The sequence below is a fragment of the Nelumbo nucifera genome, chromosome 4, assembly GCF_055504915.1.
Source record: "Nelumbo nucifera cultivar China Antique chromosome 4, China Antique-T2T, whole genome shotgun sequence".
Lineage (NCBI taxonomy): Eukaryota > Viridiplantae > Streptophyta > Magnoliopsida > Proteales > Nelumbonaceae > Nelumbo > Nelumbo nucifera.
In genome coordinates this window covers 47,472,184-47,482,881 of record NC_142652.1, presented here as the reverse complement: position 1 = coordinate 47,482,881, position 10,698 = coordinate 47,472,184, and the positions used below count along the sequence as shown (strand labels likewise).

The 10,698-nt window shown below is 39.9% G+C and overlaps 1 protein-coding gene across 1 annotated transcript; it reads right to left on the bottom strand.

Moving 5' to 3' along the window:
- Nucleotides 1-1,081: 1,081 nt before the first annotated feature.
- LOC104611807 (uncharacterized) lies at nucleotides 1,082-2,707 on the bottom strand. Its single transcript, XM_010279033.3, has one exon. The coding sequence runs from the start codon at nucleotides 2,541-2,543 to the stop codon at nucleotides 1,338-1,340; it is 1,206 nt and encodes a 401-aa protein (XP_010277335.1). The 5' UTR covers nucleotides 2,544-2,707; the 3' UTR covers nucleotides 1,082-1,337.
- Nucleotides 2,708-10,698: the final 7,991 nt, after the last annotated feature.

Below are 10,698 nucleotides of genomic sequence, written 5' to 3'. Positions count from 1 at the left end.
GAACTAGGTAGGCTAGGGGCTAGGGCTACCTAGGGGCTAGGACAAAACCCAACCCAAGGATTAAAGTCCAAGCCTAAACTATACAAAAAAGCAGGTTGGATTGGTCCAAGCTCGGGTTCGGCTTGCTCAAATTACACCCATAAACCTTGGCAGGTCATAAGTCTTTTTTTTCCCTTTTTTTGGGTATCTTTAGACATTTCTTAAAATAAAAATTAATACAGTAATGTTGATGCTTCTCATTATAATTTTACCTTCTCCGTTAAGGGCAGAGGATTGGAATCTGAAAGTACAAGGTAACTATTTGTCACAAATCAAAGTCTGGGGACGTGTCACAACTCCGAAATTATAAATTTCTGTGGTTTACCCTAATAACTAATTAAAAAAAGAATACTACAAAAATACAAATTTTGAAAACATTGATTGTTTTAACAAACTTGGATCCAGTGTTTTCAACCCATGATGGAATTGATATTAGCTAATCAAATTGATTGATACATCACCAGGCCAAAATTCCAGGTCTGTCTTACCACTAAATTGTTTGTCTATAAAAAAACCATTAACTTGGTTAACCAATCAGTTGAATCATTGAATTGTTTAACTAGATCGGCAGGTCACGGGTCATTTATTTTTTTGGTCTTTTAGCCATTTCTCAGAATAGAAATAAATACCAACGTTGATCCCACTTATCCTAATTCAAATTAGAAATGTAGTTCATATCCTTGAATCATCCAAATTTTTGTTTTAAGAAAACAATCTGTTTTCAAACAATTCAATCTGTTTTCAAATAAAATCGTTTTGATTTGTTTTTGAAATTGGCAACAACAAAAATAATTCATGTTGTAGACTGCCCCCTAAATTGCCACATGAAAACATGTTTTTTAAAACCAGGAATTCAAGAATTCATTTTTTGTTTCAGTTTTTAAAACAAAAAACACAAGTATAACCAAGAACATGTTTTCTTCGTTTTTTTTGAGATTTAATTTGTTTTCAAACCAGCTGGTTTTGTTTTGTTTTTGGAACCAGCAATCAAAAAAGATAGTTCAAATTGGATAACACCCCCAATGATATCTGTACTCCAGAATTAGCTTTTGTTTTAGGAACCACTTATTTCTGCTTCTCAAAACGAAAATACAGCTCAAGAAACTTCTCCAATTTGTTTGCTGATGAGGTGATTTTAAAAGCAAATAAGGCAACAATTCCATACCTCAAATGGATACTACAAAATTTGAATGGAACATAAACTTGAAACTCTACTAACCAAATGGAGAAGGGGAACCAACTGCGCCCATCGATTTGTGAACAATTGCAAATTCAAGCTATTATGCTACCTAGTTCTCCTATAACGGAAGACCACTTTCGATTTTCTTCCATGAATCCACAGCACTACCCTTAACCTTCATCTTCACCTTTTCGGCAATCTCCTTCGCCTCGTCTACCTTAGAGCTCTTCACCAAACCATTAATCAGACCCTCCATGGACTCAAGTGGGGGAGCCCATTTCCTCTTCATACACTCATTGCACATTTCTAATGCCGACTCAAATTCTCCCTCCTCAACCATATATCGAATCATAGTAACATAAGTAATTGAAGTCGGCGCAACATTATCCGAACACATTCTCTCCAAAACCTTCTTTGCAGATTCAAAATCCCCTACCTTGCAGAATCCATGAATGAGAGTGTTGTAACTAGTCGAATTCGGCTTAATACCCTTTGAAACCATCTCGTCGAAAAGTTTCTTGGCTCTAACACACTCTTTGGCTCTGCAAAACCTTGAGATTCTATGATTGTAAGTAGTTAAATTTGGCTGCAGACCTTTGTCGGAGATCTCCTTCACAGTTTCATCAAACTTAGTTGCGTCCTTACGTTTCAAATAAGCACCCAATAAGATATTATAAGAAGTAATATCGGGTGATAACCCTTTTTCTTTTTCCATCTGTTCGAGCAATGAACGAGCCGAGTCGAGCGATTGAAGCGATTTCTCCTTGCAGAAGGCTTTGAGGACAAGGCTATAAGAGACAGCGCTTGGGGAAACCCCGATCTTCGGTGGGATCTCGGCGAACGATTCGTGAACCTTGTCAAATTTGCGGTTCTCCAAGAAAACGCTAAGAATCGCGCAGAGAGACTTTTCGGTTCGATTGCATCCCATCTCCTTCATCTGGTCGAACGTACGGACGGCTTGATCGACCATACCGGCGCTGGAGTAGAGCATCATGATTCGAATCCAGAAACCCTCGGATTTCAGGAATGGAGATTGGGTAAGCGATTTCTGGTGCTCGAGGACCCATTCGATGAGATCCTGTCGTCCGGAAGCAGCAAGCTTTTCAATGGAGAGGTCGAACATAGGTCGATCGCGATTGAAGATCGACAAGTTGGAGGATTTCTGAAAAATCTCTGCTAGTTTTTCAGGATCGGTCTCAGATTTGATAGCCGATCTCAGCTTACGATATGAGGAGAAGGTTGGTTTGTCTGGTGCAGATGAAGTGAGAGTAGAGAATAGGCTACGGGCAACATGGCTTGGAAGGCATCTACGGAGGGCCGCCATTGAAGAGGTCGAAGAGGAATAACTAGGGTTTTAGAATCCTACAGTACAGTGAACACAATTTTAGAGGAAGAACTGAAGAAGCAGTGTTTTAAATTTTGGACCGGAGCCACCCTTTTTTTTCTCCGGGTGGCGGTTAGCGGTTCAACCGTCCAAGTCGAACGTCTCTAACGGTACAAAACTAAAAAGATTTCGATCTAATAATTCGAAATAATTTGTACAGCATCACCTGAACTCAGAGGTCAATGCGAATGGTTCAAATGATTCTTCTCATGTTTCTAATCAAATTCATTGAGAACTACACCGGGTATGGAGCCGGAGAAGGGAAAGGTTAACGGGTCAGAGGTTCAATTAGGATAAAATTGATTCAGACAGAGAATAAGAGAATGGAAAGGTTCATGCGTGCATAGGCAAGGGCGGAGCCAGAAAATTTTTATAAAGAGGGTCTAAACCTAAATGAAGTATGGATGGACCCATAAGGGGCCAACCATTGAGAGAGTGGGGAGAGGGAAAAATTTACATAGGAAGTGAAGAGTTTTTGAACCATAAAGGGGGGCCATAGCTCCCCTGGGTCCCCTGGCTCTGCCCCTGTGCATAGGTCAGACTTCATATGTTTAACCAAGGTCGAACCAAAGATCAAATCATGATGACATAGCACTATATATAATATAACTTTTAATATAATTAAATATGGTGGATGGATATAAAGCTCTTTAAAGCAAATGACTATTGTTCGTCTCTTAATTTACATTTTCTTTAAAATATGAGTATAATAAAGTAATATGTAAAATAAAAAGTAATTAATTGACATAGGTAAAGAGGTGGAATAGTGGTAATTGATGAGAGATAATTTGGCCTATCCAATGATGTGATGACACGTAGAGCGACGAAATGATATGGCGACATTTAAGCAACCTCAGACACCTCGGCGGTTTTAGTCACCTCGAGCACCTCAAATCACCTAGCTAGACCAAGGCCCGAGCAGCTCGCCACACACATTGACTTGCCAAGGTGCCACATAGCCTCCTTCTAGAAGGCAACTAGCTATCTCCAATCTCATGGGGATCATGGCGCATGTCGACAGATTTTATCTTCACCCCACCCAAATTGGACGGACCTAGATAAGCCTGATTAGCTTACTCAGAGTCCATCTTCGAGTGCGAAGCTAACTATGGATTAGACGGGTCAGTGATCTCGGACACGCATCATGAAGCCCACTGCAACTTGCCTATATAAAGGCTTCGCCTCCAGCCTCACAAGGTAGGTACGATTTATCTCTCATATTCTCATACTTACAAGCTATAAGCTCTCTCTAACTCTCCTTCGCTAACTTAAGCATTGGAGTGCCCACATCGGGTAAAGCATCCCGTAACACTTTAATCTTCTTGCCTTGCAATTCGACCTGACCACGTAGCTAGTTTGTCGTTCGAGCTGACTTCCAATAGAGCGACCAGATTGCACATCGTCAGTAATTAAGCAATATATAAAAATAAGAGGTTATAGGTTCAAGTCTTATTAAACACGTTTCAAAATTGCAATTGTTTAAGGACCTGAGTAGTTTCATGGATCCGGGACCGATTAATCAATTTTTTTGGTTAAATTGGCCAATCAGTTGGTTTTCGCTAGGTTTTTAAAAAATATGGTTATGGAATGTGATCGAACTCGTCAGGTCTCAAGTCATGGTTTAATCAATCTGACCAACCAATCTGATCCAGTTTCCTAAACACTGGTTCTAATCAAAGGCGGATTAGGGATTGAGCTGAGATAATATTATAATTGAGTGATTGGTTGAATCATCTTAGTGGGGTGATCATTTTTAACATGGCTCCGCCTTGAAATTTGAATTTTGTGCCTAGGTTTTATGTTCAAGCTTGAGCCCAAGCTTATGTTTCAAGCCCATAACTTGAGTTGAGCTTCAACTTGGCTTATAGCCCTTATAATAGGTGCCAAGATGATGAATACATTAGGAAGAAGAAAGTGTGTCAGACAATCAACAAAATAGAAAAAAAAGTTGCTTCTATGATAAAGCCGAAATAAAACCAGACATATACAAGTAGTAATGTACTCCTTTAGCTGTCAATATGATGAGAAACCTATGTTGCGCCCATGAGAGGGTGAATTGAATTTACAATAAATTTTTTTAGTTGCTCTTCATCAGTTCACTTTGATTAGATTATTTATCTACCTAAACTATTCGATACAAATTAAATAGAATAATAATAATTAAGATACACTTCAAACAATAAATGTATATACTCGGTCTTAATTAATAGAAGTTGATGTAGGCACATACGACCCGGACCTATGGCATGTATGCACGTGGCAGACGATGGTGCACAAGACGGATCCAATGAGGGCGCGCATAGCAGAGGTCGATGTGCAACCCGGAACCAATGGCATTGCCACACGCAACGATCCCAGATGACCGCACTCCTCAAGGCCGGGACACATCCTGGTCGTCCATGCCTGCCTACCTCTAGGCAACCTCAAGTATAAATAAGGGAGAACCTTCTCAAGGTAGACATCTACACCTACAAGATTGGAACTTAGACTTAAGAGCTAGAGCTTGAGAACTCTTAGTCTTCTTTGTGGCCTCATTTGAGTGTTTACCCCTCAGGCCTCGTCCACCTTGCACCCCCCTCATACTAACTTGATCATCGAAGTCTCTGCCTCAGGTACCTACCCGGTAAGGGTGAACAAAAAGAACCAAAAAACCAAATCGACTAAAAAAGTCGATCGAAACCAAACCGAAATAGTCGATTCAGTTTCGGTATGATATTATTAAAAATTGTTAATTCCGGCTCAATTTCGGTTAACCTATTAAAAAAACTAGTGGCTAACCGAACCGACCGGTATATACTAATAATATATATTATATATAATATATTGTATAATGTATATAATATTTTTAAAATCGAATCCCTAATAATCGGCCTCCTCCGCCACGCCTTTCCCCTTTCTTTCCCTCTCTCTGAGTTCTCTCTCACTCTCTCAGACTCTCAGTTCTCTTCTTCCCCAATGGACCGACGGCCTTTGGCGCTCTGCCCTCCGACCGAATCACCGACGTCCAACGATCTTCGGGCTCTGAGCCTCCGACGATCTCCGGGCTTCGAGTCTCTGATGACCGTATCACCGACGTCCGACTAACCGTCTCTCTCTCTCTCTTCTCTCTCTTAGACCCAGTCATCATTTTCTATCTTCTTCTTCTTCCCCAACGGGCAACAGCCTCAAACCTCTGGCCTCTGATCGACGATGTCTCTCACTCTAATCTCTCTCAGTTATGTTCATCGGTTCTCAATTTCTCATCAGCCATCTCTCTGACTCTCTCACTCTCAAAGTCTTCACTCTCTCTCAGACCATCTAGCATCTCCTCTCAATCTCTCATCTCTCACTTGACACTGACTTAGACTCACTTAGACTCACTCAGTCTCTTCTCTCTTAGTCTCAGTCACTCATCTCTCTCAATCTTTCATCTCTCTCAAATCTCTCATCTCTCTCAGTCTCAGTTCTGTTCACTGTCTCTCAAACCATCGACTCTCACTCAGTCTCTTCTCTCTCGGCAAAAAGTCAGCAATCACCAATTGGCAAATCGGCAACTAGTCTGGCACTCGCAAATCACCACCTCTCACTGCACCTCTTTTATGTTTTTTTTTTTCAATTTTTAAAATGAATGAATGTTGTTTGTATTTTTCATTTCAGCTTGAATGATTTTTTTTTGGATTGTTAGAAACTTAGAATTTAGAAATTTAAATGAATGAATGTTTAGTATATTTTTCTCACTCCACCTCTTTTAGTTTTTTTTTCTATATTTTTAGAATGGATGTTGTTTGTATTTTTCATTTCATCTTGCAAGAATTTTTTTTTAGATTGTAAGAATTTAGAAATTTAAATGAATGAATGTTGGCTTAAATCATTGTCTATTTTTTCTGATTTTATGGAGAATTCAGATTAAATCATTGTATATTTTTCTGATTTTATGGAGAATTCGGATAAAATCTTGAATGAATGAATATATTTAGAAATTTACTATATTTTTCTCACTACACCTCTTTTAGGTTTTTTTTTTTTTTTGTATTTTTAGAATGAATGAATGTTGGCTTAAATCATTGTCTTTTTTTTTCTGATTTTATGGAGAATTCGGATTTTTGGCTTAAATCATATGTTTATTTTTTCTAATTACACACGCATTTTTTTATTTATGAGATATATGTCAAGTACAGGTGATAACAATACAATGCCAGAGAGTCAAACTCAAAGTGCCATCAATCATCTAATTAGAACCATAAGCATAAACCCATCTCCTTCTCATGCACTTCAAGTAATGCTGGTAATTCATCTCACCCAGCTAGTTCAAAGATTGATTCAGAAGTTTGTACCACTTCTTCTAGAAAAAAATCTTGGGTGTGGGATCATTTTACTAAACTTGACTGTTAGGACAAAAGTGAACAAAGGGTAGAGTGTAATTATTGTGGTAAAGACCTAGCTTGTCCATCTGCAAGTGGTACTAGTTTCTTAAGTAATTACTTGTCTAGATGTAAACAATATCCCCTTAATAATATAGACAAGTAGCAAAAGACTTTGGAAGATTTATTTCAAAGATCTAAAGAGGGGAGCACCACACCATCACTTGTGTCTTACCAATTTGATCAAGATGAATGTAGAAAGGAACTTGCTAGGATGACTATTGTAGACGAATTACCTTTTAAGCATGTGGAATGAGAGGGGTTTTGTGGCTTCTGTGGTAAGATGCAACTAAGATTTGTAATTCCTTCACGTCACATAGTAGCTAGAGATTGTTATAGTTTTTATGTGGAGGAGAAGAAAATGTTAAAACAATTTTTTAAAAAACTATCATCAAGGGTTTGCCTCACTACAAACACATGGACATCATCTCAAAACCTTAGTTACATGTGTCTCACTGCTCATTTCATTGATGATGAGTGGAAATTGCACAAAAAAATTTTAAATTTTTGTCCAATTTCTGGTCATTCAGGAGAGATAATTGGCAAGGCCATTGAGAGGTGTTTACTTGATTGGGGCATTGAAAGAGTGTTCACTATAACGGGGGATAGTACAAGTTCAAATGATATAGGGATTCAATATCTGAAGAAAAGATTTAGTAATTGGAAGGGAAGTGTCTTAAAAAGTGAGTTCTTACACATGAGATGTGATGCATATATTTTGAGCTTAATTGTTAAAGAAGGGTTGTCAGAGGTAGATGATTATATTTTCAGGATTCGTTCTGCAGTGAAATATGTCGGCCTTCGGATCTTGGTGTTCCCTTCGGCTAGCACAAGTCGCTCCTCGACAGGGTAACCCTCTAGCTGATGCACTTCCTTAGCTTAGAGCATCATCACCTTAGACGCCTGTAGCCTTTCGTCCATTGCCTTCGGCGCGCCCTTCAGATTGCTTACCAGCTCCTTCTCGGCCGTGGTCTCGGCCTCAAGAGACTTCCTCAGCTCCCATTCCTTTCATATGACTGAAACGATCGACCCTCGACTACTCTCTACTTTAGCCAACGCACTAGAAGAAAGGCAAGAACAAAAAAGAACTCTAAGTAATAGAGCAAGTACTCACCTCGGCCATCCTTATGAACAATATGGTCGAGGTACCCTACTAGCCGAGGTGCCCTCCTGGCTAGCACCTCATCACCTCGGTGCCCGTTTCTCGAATTGGCCCTTGCCCGGCGTCTTCTTCAGCGACTTAGGGCCAAGGTGCCCTCTCGCCCAGTGCCTCCCCTCCTTGGAGCCTATTTCCCGGACTGGTCCTTGCCCGACACCCTCCTCAGCAACCTGATCTTCTCAAAGTAGAACCCTCATACTGAAGCGAGTGGAGCCAAAGCCAGCTCACACCAAAGTAGGGGTGATCATTTCAACCCGGCTCGGCCGGAAATTCTGGGCTTGGGCCTGGGCTTTGTGTTCAAGCCCGGGCCGGGATTGGGCCCACATCATGCCTGTAAATTTGAGGGCCGGGCTTGGGCTTAATACTTCAAGCCCGGCATGGGCCTGACCCGGCCTGCATATATAACTTACACGTTTTGTGTATAATGTATACATATGTATACATGTTATTTTACATTATATTATGTATTTTATATATAAATATTATAACATGACATGTATAATTTATATTATATGTAATATTTTGTATTATATAATGTATAAAATAAGTTTATATACATGTTATGTCATTTAATATATAGATATATAATGTTTTATATATGAGTGACATTGGCCTGGAATATGGCCCGGTCCTGTATAGACCTAGCTAGGGCTTATGTTTCAGACCCGGAACCCAGGCCATGTTGGGCTCGTGCCTAAGCTATAGCCTTTATCATAAGTGCAAATCCTGGCTTGGGCCCGATCCATGATCGCCCCTACACCAAAGTTTCCTCCTTCACTGGGAGCTTAGCCCGAATCCTCCCCAAATCCGGCCTAAACGACCAACCCCAGACATAGGACACAAAGAAATACTTTATCCATCTCACGCATGGATAGTACTCGACACCGAAACTCGTCTCGTGCACGACCACGACATGTGTACCTTGCACGATGGTAATTGGCCAAGGGGTCGACGCATGACCAATGCGCTAACTCGTCAGCCCATTCATGAAGCACGCAACAGGGGGCACATGCGCCTTGTACTCGCACAAAACATGGAACCAAACTCTCTAAAGCCAAACCTAACACCTTCATGCTTTTTGGCCCTCCACGGTTCTCTCAAGAAATGGAGTCAACAAGGTAGCCGCCACAAAGACAGCAGAAGCCCTCTGAAGTTGAGGATGATGTCCACACGCTCACGAATCGAACTACCTCCAATGAAGCCCAAGCGAGAGCTTACGTCTCAACGCTCTAGAAATGGGCTATCCCCTACACCTCCAAAGCTGAAACCGAGATCCTCGTCAAGAAAGGCCACTCGATGCCTCCCAACAAGGATGACACTCTCTTCGGCGAAGCCGAGGTCCTCAACTAAGACCTCCACCATGGCCTCGAGAGTGGGGGCAAATGATGTAGGTGCATACAACCTAGATCTATGGCATGCACACACGTGGCAGACGGTGGCATGCGGGACAAACTCAATGAGGGTGCATGCAGAGTAGAGGTCGGCGCACAACCCATAACCAAAGGCACTACCGCACGCAGCGATCCTAGATGACAGTGCTGCTTAGGGCCGGGCCACATCCTTGTCGTCCGCACCTGCCTACCTCTAGGCAACCTCAAGTATAAATAGGGGACAACCTTCTCAACTAAATAATAATCCATTATTATTAATCAACTAAATAATTATTAAAAAATTAGGAAATTAATCTATCAAAAAATTTTTCATAATTATTTAAATAAAAATCCATTATTAATTCAATAAATAATTTAGAAAAATTATTAAGTCTATCCACACCGATTTGGACCACTTGGTTGACTTTGATCATACCTGGTTTTACATTAATTAACAACAAATGATTTACTTTTAATTAAAAATAATGTAATTTACCATAATTACATTAATTTACTATAATTACTTTTACTTTGATTAATAGTAACTAATTTAGGCTTCAAAAGTAAATAATTTGCATTCGTTTATTGTTATTGTAAATGATTAATTTACTATACAATACTACTAATCAATAGCAGTTTCAATAATTTTTTGGAAATTATCATAAAATATTTTAATTTATTGTTATTTAATTTGCTGTTAGTTAATTAATTATAGAAAATTATTAGAATTGTAGGGGTGACAATTTTCCCTGTGAAATTGGGGCCCTACCCTGCCATGCCCCAAACAGGGCAAGCTTTTTCAAATCTTAAACTTGGATGGGATGGGGACAAGGAAAATATTTTTGTCCCAAATTAGGGATGTGGTTTGCATATAATTCCCCGAAGCTGATGGTAAATTAGTAAATATCCATTGATTTAATATTAATTTTTAAATTATCTTTAAGTTTTCATCATATTCTTATAGTCCTAGGTTCTCATAATTTCATTTATAAAATATTCTCAAATTGTCACCCCAGACCCGCCCCGCTACCTGAACTGGAGCGGGATGAAGTAGTGTCTTAACTTACGGAGGTGAGGGACAAAGAAGGGTGCCCCATCCCGTGCATCACACAAGCCCCCGCTAGTAATAAATAAAATGAGAATCATCAAACATCATGTGCCCACCA